General features: G+C 52.4%; 1 protein-coding gene across 7 annotated transcripts in view; it reads right to left on the bottom strand.

The window, feature by feature from the left end:
• Positions 1–13,480, bottom strand: part of AJAP1 (adherens junctions associated protein 1) — a 127,131-nt gene extending 113,651 nt beyond the window's left edge. For 4 of the 7 annotated variants that reach the window (XM_081486039.1, XM_081486037.1, XM_081486038.1 and 1 more), the window contains exon 1: positions 12,261–13,187. In XM_081486039.1, the coding sequence (XP_081342165.1) occupies positions 12,261–12,289 (29 nt within the window). In that variant the 5' untranslated portion in view covers positions 12,290–13,187. Of the gene's footprint in view, positions 1–12,260; positions 13,188–13,314 lie in introns of those variants that run through there. The other 3 variants (XM_081486043.1, XM_081486042.1, XM_081486045.1) reach the window with 2 other exon arrangements.
• Between the last annotated feature and the right edge of the window lie 3,022 nt (positions 13,481–16,502).

The raw sequence follows: 16,502 nt of genomic DNA, 5'->3' as shown, positions 1-16,502 counted from the left end.
CTATAATTATAATTACAGGAACTATAATTTCTATAATGTTTCCATTTCAAGAAGACTGGAATCACCATATAGTGTGTAACCCTTGAGGTTGCCTCTTTTCACCCAGCATAACCCTCTGGAGGTTCATGTAAGCAGCTGCGCGTACTAAGCGTTTTCTCGTTTTTATTACTCAACACCATTCCATGGTGTAAAGGTACCATGATATGTTTAGCCATTCACCTGCTGAAGGGCACCTGGGTTGTTTCCAATTTGAGACTTTATTTACAAATAAAGTTGTTATAAACATTGATACACAATTTTTCGTGTGGACAGAAATCTTCATTTCTCTGGCATAAATGCCCAAGAGTGGAAGCTCAACTTCATGGCAGTGGCATGGTTAATTTAGTAAGAAACTGCCAAAGTGCTCTGTGGACTGGCTGTAACATTTTACCTTCCCATCAACAGTGTATGAGTGATCCAGGATCCCCATATACTGGTCAGAATTTGGTGTCAGTATTTTTTATTTTAGCCATTCTGGTAGATGGATAAGGAAGTCTCATTGTAGTTTTAACTGCATTTCTCTAATGGCCAGTGATGTTGAACATCTTTTCACATGCCTATTTTTTTTTTTTTTTTTTTACCATGTAAACATCCTCTTTGATGAAATGTCCCATCATGGCTTTACCTGTTTCTAATTAGCTTGTATCATTTTTTTTTTGAGAGGTCTTTGTGAATTTTGAGAGTCTTTTTTTATTTTGGATATTAGTCCTTTGTCACATGTGTGGTTTGCAAATATTTTCTCCCACTCTTCAGTCTGTATTTTCATCCTCTTAAAAAGTTTTCACAGAGAAAATTTAAAAATTTTGATGAGGTCCAATTTATCATTTTTCCCTTTTACGGATTGTGCTTTCGCTGTCAAGTCTAAGAACTATTTGGGAATCCCCACATCTTGTAGATTATTTTTTCCTAAAAGTTTTAGTTTTTTCATGTTTTATATTTAATTCTGTGATCCAGAATTTTGTATCCAGGGTTAATTTTGTATAAAGTGAGGATTTTATTTTTGCCTATAAATGTCCTTTTGTTCTAGTATCATTTATTGAAAAGGCTGTCTTTTCTCCACTGATTCTGTGCCTTTGTCAAAAATCAATTGTGCGTATTTGTGGGAGTCTAGATTCTCTGTTCTGTGAATCTAACCCTTCACTGATACTACACAGTTTTGATAACAGTAGTTATATAATGTCATAATCAGATAGACTGATGACTCTTATTTTATCATTCTTTTTCAGAACTGGCTTTACATTTACAGATGAATTTTAGAACTATCTCTATGTTAAAATATTTTGCTGGGATTTTGATTAGAATTGTGCTAAACCTCTATATCAATTTGAAAAGTGACATCCTCAACATATACTATGTTGAGTCTTCCTGTACATGAACCTGGTATGTCTTTCATCTATTCAGACTTTCTTTGACTCTTCCATTGGCATTGTGTAGTTCCTGGCATACAAGCTGTCCGCATAACAAGTTTTATTAGATTTGCACTGAAATATTTCATTTTTTAGCAACTGTAACCACTTATGGTTTTGCATTTTTAAATTTCAGTGTCCATGTGTTCACTGATAATAGAAATATAATTCATTTTTGTAAATTCATCTCACCTCCTGCAACCTTGCAAAATTCACTTACTAACTTTATGAGTTTTCTAAAATAGATTACAGGAGGTTTTCTATGTAGATAATCCTATCTATAGAGATAATTGTATCATCTACAAATAAGAACAGTTTTATTTCTCCTTTTCTGTATGTCTTTTATTTTCTTTTCTCCTGTAGCACACTGGCTAGAACTTCTAGCACTGTGTTGAGTAATGGTGAGAGTGCATATCCTTGACGTTTTCCTCATCTCAGGGGAAAAACATCCAGTTTCTCAACGTTAAGTATCAAGTCAGTGGTAGTTTCTATAAATGTCCTTAATCAAGTTGAGGCAATGCACTCCTAGTCCTTTTTTCTAGGAGTTCTCATCATAGATAACTGCTGAATTTATTAAACATATATGATCCTCTGATTTTTCTTTTTTAGCCTTTTCTTATGATACATTACATTAACTGATTTCCAAATATTGAACCATCCTTGCATCCATGGTATAAACTTCACTTTGCCACGGTGTACACTTCTTTTTGCATGCATGCTCAGTTGCTATGTCATGTCTGACTCTTTACGAGTCCATGGACTGTAGCCCACGAGACTCCTCTGTCCATGGGATTCTCCAGGCAAGAATACTGGCGTGGGTTGCTATTTCCATCTCCTGGGGATTTTTCTGATTCAGAAATCTAACCTGCATCTCCTGCACTGGCAGGCGGATTCTTTACCACTGAGCCACCTTGAAAACCCCCACGTGCTTCTTTTCCATGTTGGTAAGTTTACCTATTTATTAATACTTTGTTAAGGATTTTCTTGGTCTATTTTCATAAATTATATTGATCTACAGAATTGAGAATGCTAGCTTTTTAACAGCACTTTCCTGCTGTCAGAACTTCTCCATGAGACCTTCTCTTCCTCCAACCTAATGTCCTTTTTTCAGGACCAGGGATTCCATGAAATAGCATGAAAATTCTGTACAGGGCCCTGGTACACTGAGGTCCATCAATCAATACTGAACTCCTGAGATCCCTCTTCTACAGACAGTGATGACTTCTCCTTCCTCACCCTTTTTTTTGCTTGAATCTTCACAACAGCTGGTAGAGCCTATAGATCAATTTGAAAAGGCTGCATCATTGGATTTGGGCACAAGAAGCCACTTAATCTTCAATTAAACTGCCCCAAAGTTCTCTAAGTTTGAATTTAGGGGTTTTACAATGATTTCATGGCAAATAGAAGGGGAAAAAGTGGAAATAGCAACAGATTTTACTTTCTTGAGCTCCAAAATCACTATGCACAGGGAATGTAGCCATGAAATTAAATACGTTTGTTCCTTGGAAGGAAAGCTATGAAAAACCTAGACACTGTATTAAAAAGCAGAGACATTACTTAGCCAACAAAGGTCCATACAGTCAAAGCTATGATTTTTCCAGTAGTCATGTACGGATGTGAGAGGTGGACCATAGAGAAGGCTGAGTGATGAAGAAGTGATGCTTTTGAATTGTGGTGTTAGAGAAGACTCTTGAGAGTCCCTTGGACAGCAAGATCCAACCAGTCAATCCTAAAGGAAATCAACCATGAATATTCATTGGAAGGACTGATGCTGAAGCTAAAGCTCCAATACTTTGGCCACCTGATATAAAGAGCCAACTCACTGGAAAAGACCCTGATGCTGGGAAAGATTGAAAGCAAAATGAGAAGGGGGTGGCAGAGGATGAGATGGTTCAATAGCATCACGGACTCAATGGACATGAATTTGAGAAAACTCCAGGTGATGGTGGAGGACAGAGGAGCCTGTTGTGCTGCAGGCTATGGGGTCACAAAGAGTAGGACAAAACTTAGTGACTGAAAAACAGTGAATCTGTGCCCTGCTTAACCAAGTCAGTACATTCAAAAAGATTTCGATGATATCAAAAAGGGAGTTTTCTCAGAGCTCAAAGAGTTTACCATTTAATACAGACAGAGCTCCCATACTGTAGACTTGCCCTACAATACAAACTCTTTAATACTCAAGAACCGGTAACTACAAATGATCATTCAGGGCACCTCAGCAAAGCGCAGTCCCTTCACAGATCACACCCCACTGCCCGGAAGTGTGCCCGGAGCCAAGGTCTTACACTTAGTGAGTTCCCCATCAGTGTTTCCTGAAGGCACAGGGTGGGCTGGTCACTGCAAGGACACTGCCCCCAAATCTGCTCAAGAGACCCCTTGTACCTGTGTAGCTCTGATCAGCTGCCCACCAGTCCCCTTGGGGTCTGTTGTCTCTCTGAATATTTGTCAGAAGCCAGGTTCTGATGTGGTTGTTCAGGCTTCTTTACCCAGACCATCAGTCCTGTGAACACAGCAAATTCCCTCCTGCAGGAAGAGTTTTGTTTAAAAACTAGTCTCTTCACCTGGAGCTGGAACTCCTGAGAAGTGCTTGAATGCCCACTAGCCCCTAAACTCCCCAAATACACACCCACATAAACTCCCCAACAGACACGCTCACTCCACCCACACACCACCCACACCATACACATACACACACTTGTTTCTACAAAAACATTCCTAAAATCTCCAAGGAACCCAGGCTTTGGTGATTCCGCATCTCTCCTCCTCCCCTGGGCCTGAGCTATCATGGACTGTCAGCATTGGCAGACGATGGAGGCCCCCACCAGGACAGATCCAGTGAATGTACGTGCTGGAGTGAGAGGGGTCCCCCAGCAGGTCTGTCACCCCAGAGTGTGCTCACTCCAGGCACTGGCTCTGGGGCACACTTGAAGGGGGGAATGCCCCCCCCCAAGGGTCAGCTCTCCTTTCTGGCAGGCGACACAGCTTATGTGTTCACCAGGCTCTTTCATTGGTTTTTTTCCTCTGCACCAGCTGACCCTGGCCTCTGACACCTCTGTCACAAAGGAACAGTTCTGCCATCCCCTCTTCAGGCCCCCAAACGCATTTTATTACAGCTTGGTGGGGGGCCCCTGATGGTATGGTAGGTATGGAGGACCTGCTAGCACAGCCCACCTCCCTCTCCAAGCTGAGGGCCCCTAAAGGCGGCAGCCACTGCCCCCACCCCAGCTCATCCTTCTGCCTCTGGCCCTGGCACTGACCCGGCACAGAGCTGGCATCAGCAAATGCCCGCTGTTGAATCAGGAGGGCTGCTGGCCAGACTGGCCCTCCTCGGAGCTCTTACTAATGGAGCAATGGTGCCAACATGACACACTGGCTGGGGAGGTGGCAGTCTCCAAACAGTTGCTTTTCTCACTTCTGAGTTTCCACACGGAAGTGTTCAATATGAGCCCCCAAATGCAGCAAGCCCAGAGGGAGAGACAAAAGTAAACTGCATTCCTGATTTCCAAGACTCAGAGCAGGGTAAGAATGTAAAATGAATCCTCATTAATCCTATTTTAGACTGATGACACATGGAAATGCTATTTTGCATATACTGAAAAATTAAATATATCATCCAAGCTGATTTCACCTGTTACATTTTTCTTTTAATGTAGTTACTGAAAAATTTCAAAATACCAATGTAGCCTGTGTTATATTTCTACTGGACAGTGCTCCTCTCCACCCCAATAAGGGTGTTTTACCCTTCATTTGCCTGCCCCCATTATTGGAGTGAGGAGTCTCGAAGAGGAGAAATCCACTCATTTCTGGGTCTGCACGGCATCTACTCAGGGTTGGGCATGCCCAGGCACTCAGAAACTGAGGAGCAAACTCAAAGAGAGATATAAGTGAAAACAGAGGTCAAGGCATTTTTCTGTGCTATATAGACATTTACAGCAGATATGTCTCCTGAACTACAGTGTCAAGCTGCACATGACACCCCCGGGACTTATTTTATTCTTGGAATTTGTCCCTTTTGATCCTTTCACCCACTCCCCACCCCTCACCCCTCACCCCTCATCTCTGGCAACCACCAGTCTGTTCTCTGAATCACATTACTTGAAAGTTGTTGAAAGAATAGATCTTAAAAGTTATTTTTTGTTTTGTTTTTTAATTTCTTTTTTAAGTTGAATTATAGTTGATTTACCCTGTCTTGTTAGTTTCAGGTATACAGCAAAGATATATATACAAAGTTCCATCTATGAAGCTTCCCCAATAGAACTGTGGTAAAGAATCCGTCTACTAATGCAGCCTAAGTGGGTGAGATCCCAGGGTCAGGAAGATCCCCTGGAGAAGGAAATGGCAACCCACTCCAGTATGCTTGTCTGGGAAATCCCATGGACAGAGGAGCCTGGCAGACTGCAGTCCACGGGGTCACAAAACAGTCAGACATGACTGAGAAACTAAACAACAACTATCTATCTATTTAGCTATCTATCTATATCCTTTGTCAGATCCTTTCCCCTTATAGGTTAATACAAAATACTGAGTATAGTTCCCTGTGCTATACAGTAGGGCCCTGTTGATTATCTATTTTCTATATAATAATAGTGTATATATGTTAATCCCAACCTCTTAATTTACCCCCCCCCAAAGTTCTTATCATAAGAAAAATATTCTGTAACTATGTATGGTGACAAATGTTAACTGGATTTACCGTGTTGCTCATTTCACAGGTATCCAAGTATGGAATCATTATGCTGTACCCCTGAAATTAATATTTATGAAAATTATACCTCAATTTAAAAAAAGCATGCATATTTTATCCAAATACAGTACAAATTCCACAGCTCACATTTAAGACAGGAACAGACATGTCTTAAGGTGTCTACATGTCACTAACATTCCTCAACATCTTCCAGCTGCCCACCTGCACTCCTATACTGACCAGAATATTCTTTCAGATGTGCTGGCCCTGTCTTCCACTAATCCCTAGTAGGCACATGAACTGTCCCTATTCCCCAAGACAGTCCAGAGGAGGGGAGACCTCAGCCCATGGCAAAGCCAGTGAGTTTGGCTTTTGCCCTCAACTTGTACCCCATGTCTCTCAGTCCTCCCTTGGTGGTACCTTAGCTCCCACTGCCAGACCTGTGCCACCTGCCTCCGTGTTCGCTTTTCTTCTACACTCACCTTTCCTCTCAGAATGTTAAAAATTGGATGCTCTCACTCCTACTGAACTGATAATAGCTGAAAACTATCCAACTGAGTGCTTTCAGTTATTATCAGATCAGTAGCTCAGATAGTTTTTCCTGAACATGCCTACATTCCAATTGTGGTGAAGTTTCAAGACAAAGGAATGAACCTCTAATGGTGGAATTGTGAGCACCAGTAAGTAGGGTTGAAGAAGGTCTCTCTATCTGTTGGGGGCAGAACAGAGTCTCAACCTTAGCCCTGCTCTGGCTGGGCATTTCTTTCCTGGGTCTTAGTTTAGAGTCAAGGTCGAGTAACTACAAGGGCAACACTTGGAAAAAGCATGGGCACTGTGCCAGGCGGACAAGTTTACTCATGCACAGAGAGCTCCTGAGCATCTACGCGGTGGTGGCACTCTTCTCAAGAGGTGCTGAAGGATGAGACGGCCCTTGCCCTCATCACCCACAGTCCAGAGACCAGGGCTCCTCTCCAGCACTAACCAGGAAGCCTGAGCACAGGTGCACCAGCATCCCCGGCAGACACACCCCCTGAGTCTCCAGTGCCAACTGAAACCCCTGAGGTCACACACAGGGCCCAAACACTGACTTGCTGGGGAGTCAGGCAGGAGGTCTCAGCAGACACATGGTCCAGGCTGCTGCCCATTCTGGGCTGGAAACGGCAAAAGGGCAGAGGCAGTGGGCTCTGTTGGCTGACCACCCAAGAGAAAGTGCACCAAATGACAAAAGCCCCAGTGAGTGGACAGAATCAGCACGTGAACGGCGTGTGGGGAAGGCTGATGCACAGATGGACCCAGCACGGCTGCCACCCACCTTGTCTTGGGCGGGAGGGGAGAAAGAAAGAAGGTAATAGCTCTCTTTCCAAGCGCACGTATGGGATGGAGATGCAAATACAATCCCAAGTCCCTCCAGCCTAGTCCCCCGCGACCCTCCCCCTGGCCCCCTGATCCCCCCGCCCCCTGATCCCCCCGCCCCCTGATCCCCCCGCCCCCTGATCCCCCCCTGACCCCCTGACCCCCTGATCCCCTAGTCTCCCATGGTACAGCAGCAGGACCCTGTTCTTTGCCAGCACATGACACGCTGATGGTGCCCAGGTCAGTGGGTCGGGGCCAACAAGGGCAGAATGGATGCAACCATTTCCACTGTCCTCCACTCCGAGCTCTCTTTGGGTCATGTTGGAGGTATTTGTCTACTATGAAGATGCCTATAGATGAACGGGGAGCTTCTAGCCTCTTAGCATCCTCAGAGAAACATCACTCATCGCCTGGCTACTTCCCTGCGCCTGCTGGGACATCCCAATTAACTCCACTGGTCCAGAGGTTGCTAGGAGACAATCCGGCTGGCTCCCCCAACCACCACCAGAAGCAGTAGGGGATGGGTCCTGCATGCTCTTCTGGAAGGGGCTTTGGAAGCGGCCCTGAAGAAGCACCCTACTGTGCCTGGCTCATTGATGGTGGAAAGTGCTGCCCCCAACAGGGGGCCAGAGCAGCCTCCTCCAAGCAGCCAGAAACAATCCAGGCTCTATATGGATGGCCACGGGGGAAGCCAGGACCCAAGGGCCCCCGGAGCTCCGACATGGGAACACTGCAGCCTCTGACTTTCTATGAACTGAGTTAATCAGAGTTACATAACCACCACTCCCTGCTGGGTGGCCTCCTGACGCACCAGCTCCTCTGAATTCCTGGAAGGGGGTCTTGAGAGAGAGTCGAGTCAGGGGCCACAGGGTCTGTTTGCTGTAGCCCCCGCGAGTCCTCCTCCTGCCTCCCCCTCCTGGCTGACTGGCATCGGGCAGGAGAAACCCTCTCGAGCCAGACTTCAAACGTGAAAATCTAGATCAAGGATATATTTGGCTTTCCAAGCTAATCTCTACATCAATTTGGTCTCTACTGAGTTGTAGCCCTTTGAAGAAAACTTGGCAACTACGTTTGGAAAGCAGATGACTCTTACGTAACCCCAGACAGGAGCCCGGGCCTCTGGGAGGCTCGGCAGTGGTCGGCGGGGTTGGGGTTTGGTGTCCGCCCACTTCATGGTGACCCAGGGTGCAGCTTCGACCCACGTGCTCTGTGTACCCTGTGGTTTCCCCACACAACGGCTGGGGGATGAAGAACTCAAGAAGCACACCCAGCCCACACCTGCCAAGCACCTTGATGGTGTCCCAGTTGGGGGGCTGGGGACCACAAGGGGGATGGGATGCTGCTGTTCCCACTGCCATCTGAGCGACCCGGCTAGGAAGATGCAGCATGCATGTGGAAGAAGGCGGCTCTCTCTCCAGGGACTGGGAGACAGACATCTCAGGGAGGCGTGGAGCTGTCTCAGCTTATGCCCTGCTCCCCACTTACTGGTCTCTTTGATGCACAGAACAAAAAGAAGCAGGTGATTAGAATAAATCAACCAAAGAATAAATCAATCAACAGGCTGGGAGGAGCCTACCGCCCCCTCCTTTGCTTGGACAGTGTGTCCCCGGGGGGTGGGGGAGCTTTGAGTGGTGGGGATAGATCCACCCAAGTGGCAGAAAAGAAGTGAGCTGTCTCCTAAAATGATGATTTATTCCAGCAATATTGTCCTGGATGAGTATCACGGTCACTGACACTCGAGGGGCTCCAGTGGTAATCAATTTGGTGCCAGCAGCTGGAAGTGGGTGAGAACCAGGACTGACCAGGAGGGTGATGTCTGTGGACAGAGCCTCTGACCTGGTCCTCTAAAACCCAGCTGCGGGGCTCCAGCTGCTGAAGGACTTTACAGGCAGCGATGGGGACAGCCAATCCACTGGGACTGTGCAGAGGCCCAAACATGGTACCATGTGGCTGTCGGGGGCCTGTGTGAACCCCCATGAAAGAAGAGTCACCTTATGTTGCTACAGACCCTCCCCCATCGCAGGCACACCCAGGGCCTCCAGAACAGAAGGGGCAACAGAACCTTAGGTTGGAAGAACAGGCAGAAGGGCAGGCACCAGGCCTGCGAGGAGCCTGGAGCTGGCTAGCCACTGCGCCCCTGAGGACACCTGGCAAGTGCTTTGCAAGCTCCGAGCCCCTGATAAAGCCACTATGTGGACGGCTGTGGCCTCAGAGGCCACTCACAAGCAGGCAGCCGAACTCTAAAATCTGTGCCGCCTGCTGAGTAAGCATCCCCTTCAAGCTGCTCCCAGATCTAGCTGGGACGCAGCTGGCAGGGCTCCGAGGCCACCTTCAAAAGATACCTTTATCTGCACGGATGGAAGGTATCTTTGGAGCTCTTGCTACAACCACCACCAAAAAGGCATAAAAACAGCTCCAAAACACTCAATCTGTTCCTCCTCCTCCTCGGAAGAAAACGCACCGCGCACAGCTCCTTTCCAATGCAGAAGTAGAAATCCAAACCCAGACTTTGTCTCGGAAGCCAGAGCTGAGAGTCTTCACTCAGGTCACGCCCAGAGCCGTCTCCTGTCACCTGGGCCCCATGTCTTATGCTTGCCTGACCTAACCAGGCTGGAAGCCGGGCAGCACAATGCCTGGTGCTCACCTGGGGGAGCCATGGAGGGGCTTGGGAACAGAGGTAATGTGCTGCCTTCAAGGAAAAATGCATTAGCAGGTCGCAGGCAAGCCATCATCCCTGGCTTTCAGTGACTGTTACACTGTGCCTGGTGAGATGCAGAAACACAGACTCTCCAAGCATGGCCCCTTCTCCTGGCCAGCCCGCCAGGGGATGGCTCTCAGATATGACAGAGCTCTCTCCTGCCAGCCGCCTGGAGAGGTGACAGCCCGTCCTCAGAGGCACATTTACAGAAAATCTCCTGTGCTAACACTGAAGGGAAAAAAACAAAAGGTCAAACTTCAAAATCACCAACAGAACTGTTTCCTAAAGCAAAATCCCAAGTAGACCTCACTCAGGGATGCGTTAGATGAACTGTTTTAGTGCATTCTGAACCAGCAGAGAGATTCTTTTTTCCGTAATATTCATTCTCTTTTCTCTTTATCAAAATATACTAATCTTTCAATCTAGCAAGTTAGTAATAAAGAAATATGTCGGTTCAAATAACTTGCCAGACAGCAGCTGGGGAGGTGTCTGGGAGCTGAAGGAGCACCCTCTCCCAAAGAGGGGGGACCCCTTTGATCTTTCGGAAGGCTCTGGAGTCTAGCGGAAACCCGGCAGGCAGAGGCGAGGGCACCTGGAAGGGGTCACTCCTGGGCAGAGTTGCCCTGACGCTCCATGGAGTCTGTGTCCCAGAGCGGCTGAGCCCAAACCTTATCTAGTCTGAGCACAGGACATCGATTCAGGCTGAGCCAATATCCAGCACAACCCGCTTCAGTATTAACCTATTAACGCCCAGGCCGCCGAACACGACCCGGCCACCCAGACAAGGAATGCCGCTTTCTAGAAAAAGGCCAAAGGATAACACTGGACAATTCTCACTAGATACTTCCAACAGGCTTTGCCCCCGGACTGGGGGATCGTCTCCTAAATCAAGGGTAGCTAGGAGACGCCTTGCGGGCTCCCTCCTCTCCCAGTTTCTCAAAATCAGGACGCGCACTCGATCCCTCCCTCAGCACGCTCCCCCCAGCTTTTATCGGCTGGCGGTGGGGGAGGCTCAGGCACAGGCTCCGGCGGCGACCGGCCCCTTTCTCCCCAAAGCGGGAGTGCAGTGCATCCCAGTGGACAAACTTGAGAACCGCACGCTGGCTTTCGCAGCCTCCGCCTGCGTCCTTCCAGTTCTCCGATGCAACCCGGGACCCACACGCACCAGCTCCGCCGAGACCCCGGCGGGAGGGCGACGGATTGGAGGCCGTCTGCCCCGCCAAGGGGACAAGTGTGTCCGACCGGTTCCTAGCAGGGCTAAAACCCGAGCGCCGTGGCAGGCGAGCAAAGTTTGCCCCAAAGGGTCTTCTTGGGTACCCCTGCTGGGAGCATCGAGCTCGAACCCCCGGTTTCAACCGGCCCTGTAGTCCGGGACAAAGGCAAACCCCAGGGCGTTCCTGGAGGGTGTTTGCCCGTAGGGGAGAAAGGGTGCCGTCCTGCGCTCCCCCAGAGCCTCAACGTCTCCCGCCCCAGCTGCCCGCCAGCTGTGCGCGCCCGTCGGGCCCGGAGGTCACCGGCAAACAGCTGGAACGGCAGCTGGGAGCCCAGGAGGCCCCTGCTCAGCCCCGGGGCCCCGAGGAAGGGGAAAGCGGGGCGGCGTGGCTATCAGGCTTCGGTTTCTTCTAACTCCGCCGGCCGAGCTCTCGCCAGACCCGGAACCCCCGGCTTTCCCTGGCAGCCCCGGCCCCCGCCCTGGGTTCACAGCCCGCCGCGCCCAGCGGCCCGCGCCTCCCCTGGGCCCCGAGGAGGCGGCGCGCCGGGGCGGCCGGCCAGGACACTGCGCTGCTGGCGCCGGGAGCCGCGGGCGCGCCCGGCCGGCCCCAGAACCGGGAGAAATGGGGCGGGCGCCCCGACCCGGACACGCGGAACCCGGGACAGCCGGCCGTTGCCGGCGGGGCTCTGGGGCTCCAAGCTCCGGAGCGGCGCCCCGACCCGGATCCCGGGGCATCGGCTGGCCGCTCGCAGGAGCAGAGAGGGGTTCGCTTTATTCGCAACACAGAGGAAAGCGCCGCTTCTGCCCGGCTCGGTACCCACGCACCCGCGCGCCCACACGCACCCCGGCGCCGGCCGAGTCGCTCACCTGAGTCCTAAAAGCTGTTGAATCCACATGGTCACGTTTCGGGGAGCAGAGCCTCAGATCTCGCTCGCCCCGGCCATCTGCGCGGCGCCCGTGCCCGCTCGCTTCCGTCCCGCGGCGCCGGTCTCCGGCTCTCGGTCCGCCGCCGCCAGCTGCCCGCCGCCCGCCGCCCGCCGGCCGCGGGGCGCAGAGCGAGTCAGAGCGCGGCCGCGCGGGGCTCCATGCCGGCCGGCACGCCGCCGCCGTTGGGGCGCATGGTTCAGGCGGGGCGGCCCGCGGGGGCGCACATCCTTGGGCCCGGGTGCAAGGCTCGCGACCCCCTCCGGGGGCGACCCGGCGAAGGCAGCGATGAGGTGAGGGAGCCGGCTGCCGGCCCAGGAGGGGAGCACTTCGGCGCCGCAGCCGCGCGGCGAGGATCGAGGACCGGCGGCTTCGTCCTCCGGAGCAGCGAAGAGGGAGGCGGGCGGCGCCGCCGCGCACAGTGCGTGTCTCGCGGCGCGGTTCTCGATCCGGCCCGAGCCCCGCGCCGAGGGGGCGGCGAGGTCCGGGGGTGCGGGCGGCGGCGACGCTGGCGGACGCGTTTCCCCTGCGCGCGCCACCGACTCGGGGGGCTCTGAGGGGACTCCGCCGCCGCTCGGCGCCGCTCAAGTTGGCCGGGGGCTCCGTCTGAGCGCTCGCTCCGCAGACGGACGCGGCGCCGGAGGCCGGCAGGAGACGGGCGGGGGAGGCGCGCGGGGTGAGGGAGCCGTGGAGCGCGGGGCGTGGGGACGCGCGGCGGCGGCGCCGCGCCGAGGAGGCGCGCGGGGATCCCAGGGCCCCGCCGCCCGCGCCCACCGCGCCCGCCGCGCCCGCCGCAGAGCCGCCCGCGCCGCTCGGCCGCCTCCTTCCGCGCGTCTGCCTCTCCGCGCGCTCGCCCCCGCCTCCCCGAGCGGGCCCCAACTCCGCCCGCCCGGCCCGGCTCACGTCACCCGCTCCCCCCGCCCCTCGAACTGAAGCCCGAGCCCCCTGCCCGTCCCCGGCTGCTGGTTGCCGCCCGCCCCGCCTCGCGGTGGCCCACCTCTCCGCGCGCGGCTGTGCCCGGCCCCGGCGACACTGCAGGCGGGGTCCCTGCCGCCCCTTCCCCAGCTCTGGCCTCGTCCCGGTCCCCACCTTGGGAAAAGCTCGAGAGAGGCCGCGGGCTCGGATTGGACCGCCGGGCGCCGCCGGATGGTGTTGCCACGGTAACCGGATGGCATGCGAAGCGGTTCGAGGTTCTGACCCGGTTACCGATGCGCCCAGTGCCCCGGGAGAGCTGGTTTGGGGGAGGGGGTGTTCCTGAGGAAGTACTCGTTGGGGGGCGCCTGGGGCGGGGACTGGGAGAAAAGTTTCCTCCAGGCGGAGGTGCGCGGAAGCGGCCGCGGGAGTCAGGAAGGTGGGAGGGTCCGCTGCTAGGCACTCGTCTCTCCCCCGCGGCCTGGACCCCTGCCTCGGCGCGGGTGAGAGAAGTCTCTGCGTCCCTGGTCAGAGTTCCACCATCTTCTGTCCCCCCACCCGTCCCGTCCCGTGCCGTCCTGTCCCGTCCCGAATCCCGAAACCTCAGCCGCCCCCCGGACTGGGCGTCCGGCTGCGCCCGCTCCCCCGACTGCAGCTGCTGCTCGCCGGCCCTGGAGAAGGAGGACCCCGGAGAGTTCCAGGACCCCGGCGTCCCGGACTGTCGGTCCCCGGAGTTCCCCGTGCCTACCTGGTTAGGTTGTCCTTGCAAGGCCTTGACTAGGGCGAAAGGGCCCGCGGCGGGGTCCCTCACACCGGGAAGAGACTCCTGGGAAACAGCGCTGAAGGCCAGACCTGCTGACTCCGTGAGCAGCCGCGACAAAGCCCTGCTTCCAACTCTCTGCGGCCCGAGGAGATGCACAAACCAGGCCTTAGAAATCAGCTAGTGAAGCTCCTGTGTGGCAAGTGTGGATGCGGGGGTCCAGGGAGCGGAAGGTACCAGTGGTCTATGCAGGTGCCGCTCCCAGTGAAGCTCTGTAACCCCCAGCCCACGTGAGAGACCCCCCTCTTATCAGGAGAGGCCTCCCTGGGAGGGGGCAGATGGTTGTGGGGTGGAGCCAGGCCCGGTGCTTGTCCCTGGAACTGTAGACTCCCAGGCAGGCAACTTCATCCCTGAGCCTCCAGGACCTTGAGAGTCATAGGGGTCTCCTCTGCCCAGGCAGGAGGACAGAAGGGGGTGACTTGCCTCCCTGAGAAGGTCCTAGAGGAGAGGGCAGGGGACAGGATGGTGTGGTGGCCAGATCACCTCAAGTCTTTGACGCAGGTAGCCCAGGTGCCACTGTCTACTCACTGTGGGATCCTGGGAACATTTCAACCTTTTTGGCTCCTCAGTTTTCACATCTGTGAAATGGGTTCCATATTCCCTTCCACACAGAGATTTCTGTGGGGGTTAAATGAGGTTGCCTCACACTGTTTCACTATTATTGTCCAAAGAAGCGGCAGGCTGAATCAGCATTTCGCCTACCTGACCACCCCTGGAGTGTCTTCCCCTGGAGTCCTCTCTCTGCTTGAGGTTTTAATGGGTGGGTAGATCCCAAAGGGAGGTCCTGGAACAATAGACTGGGCCCCTGAAGCCTGGAGAGAAGCGATGCCTTCACTGCTGCCACCTAGCGGGATAAAGTGGGAGTGCTGCACCAAGGAGGCCCTTCAGGAGCCAGAATAACCCTTGATGAGATTGCCGGGCCAGATGAGCCTGGGGGTCTCCTGACCCACTCTGCTCCAAGGAGCCCTTCAGCACCCTTAAGCAAACCCGAGTCTCAGAACGTTTTTAAGTGCATAGACTAAAATGCACAGGATTGTTAGGAAACCAAGTGTACTGAAACACAACAAAATACAAAATGCATTTTTTATATAGCAGTGTATGTTCTTTTTATTATGCTGAGGATGAATTGGCAGATCCAAAGTGCCATGATTTGGCTGTCCGGACATGTAGCAGTAATATTTTGAGCCATCCACAGTCGTGGTGATGCAGGAGAAATGTCTGCAGTTTCTATTTGATGGTCGCAGGTATGTCACACCACCTTGCTCTGCTGCTGTGTTTACAACAGAAAGAAATGCTGGACTTACGTGATTTTTCTCACCATCCAAGTATAAAGATCCCTTGCATTCTACCCACATACCCAGGGGGTCCCCGGACCTCAGGTAGGAACCTCTGGGCTGAGAAGACAGTAAAAGGAAGGGATGTTACCCAGCAGGGAATCACCAAGACCTGGGAGGGTGCCTTCCACCCCTGGGGGAGGGAGGTTGCCCTCACCCAGGCTAGAAAGTCAGATTTAGGACAAAGACCTACCAGTTTCTGTTTCACTGGGGGCACTGACCACTCCACTACAAATCCTCCAAAGAGAACAACTCTTATTTTGTTTTTATTTTTTTCTCTTGATGCAAATATTGTCGTTTATAAAAGGCTTTTTTTAATGTGGACCCTTTTTTAAAAAAGTCTTTATTGAATTTGTTGCCACATTGCTTCTGTTTTGTTTTTTGTTTTTCGGCTGCAAGGCATTTGGGATCTTTGCTCCCTGACCAGGGATCGAACCCACAACCCCTGCAATAGGAAATGAAGTCCTAACCACTGGAACACCAGGGAAGTACCAACATGGTCATTTGTATGTGCTGAAAAAGAATAAAATCATGACATACTGGGCTTCCCTGGTGGCTCAGATGGTAAAGAATCTCTTGAGTGCAATGCGGGACACCCTGGTTCAATCCCTGGGTCAGGAAGACCCCCTGGAGAAAGGAATGGTTACCCATTCCAGTATTCTTGCCTGGAGAATTCCATGGACAGAAGGAGCCTGGTGGGCTACAGTCCATGGGGTCTCAAAGAGTTGAACACGACTGAGCGACTAACACTAAGAACAATGACATATTTCACTGTTAATGTAACTGGTTTCTTGTGCTTGGATGGCATCTCATATTTCTGACCAGTCCATTTTTCTCCTCTCTTGGGAGTTTGGAGGGGATGGTGTCATCTCCCACCCAGCACACCAGCATGCACACACACACAGGCACAGACACACGCCTACAAGCTCCAACAAATGCAAAAGGGAACTTTTCAGATGTATCCATTGTTGAAAGATCACCAGGTCCCCCACCCAGGAGAAGCCTGCACCAGGGAGCTGGAATCCCAGGCTGGCCCCAGCCTCTGGGAGGCTTCTCTCCCCTGGACTATTTTCCCAACAAAGAAGCTGGCCAACCCCCAGCGGGCGGCCCTCTTTGAAG

This window comes from Giraffa tippelskirchi, chromosome 5 (genome assembly GCF_054371585.1).
Source record: "Giraffa tippelskirchi isolate mGirTip1 chromosome 5, T2T-mGirTip1v1.2.pri, whole genome shotgun sequence".
NCBI lineage: Eukaryota > Metazoa > Chordata > Mammalia > Artiodactyla > Giraffidae > Giraffa > Giraffa tippelskirchi.
The sequence above is the reverse complement of the archived record's forward strand: the minus strand, read 5'-3'. Positions and strand labels throughout refer to the sequence as shown.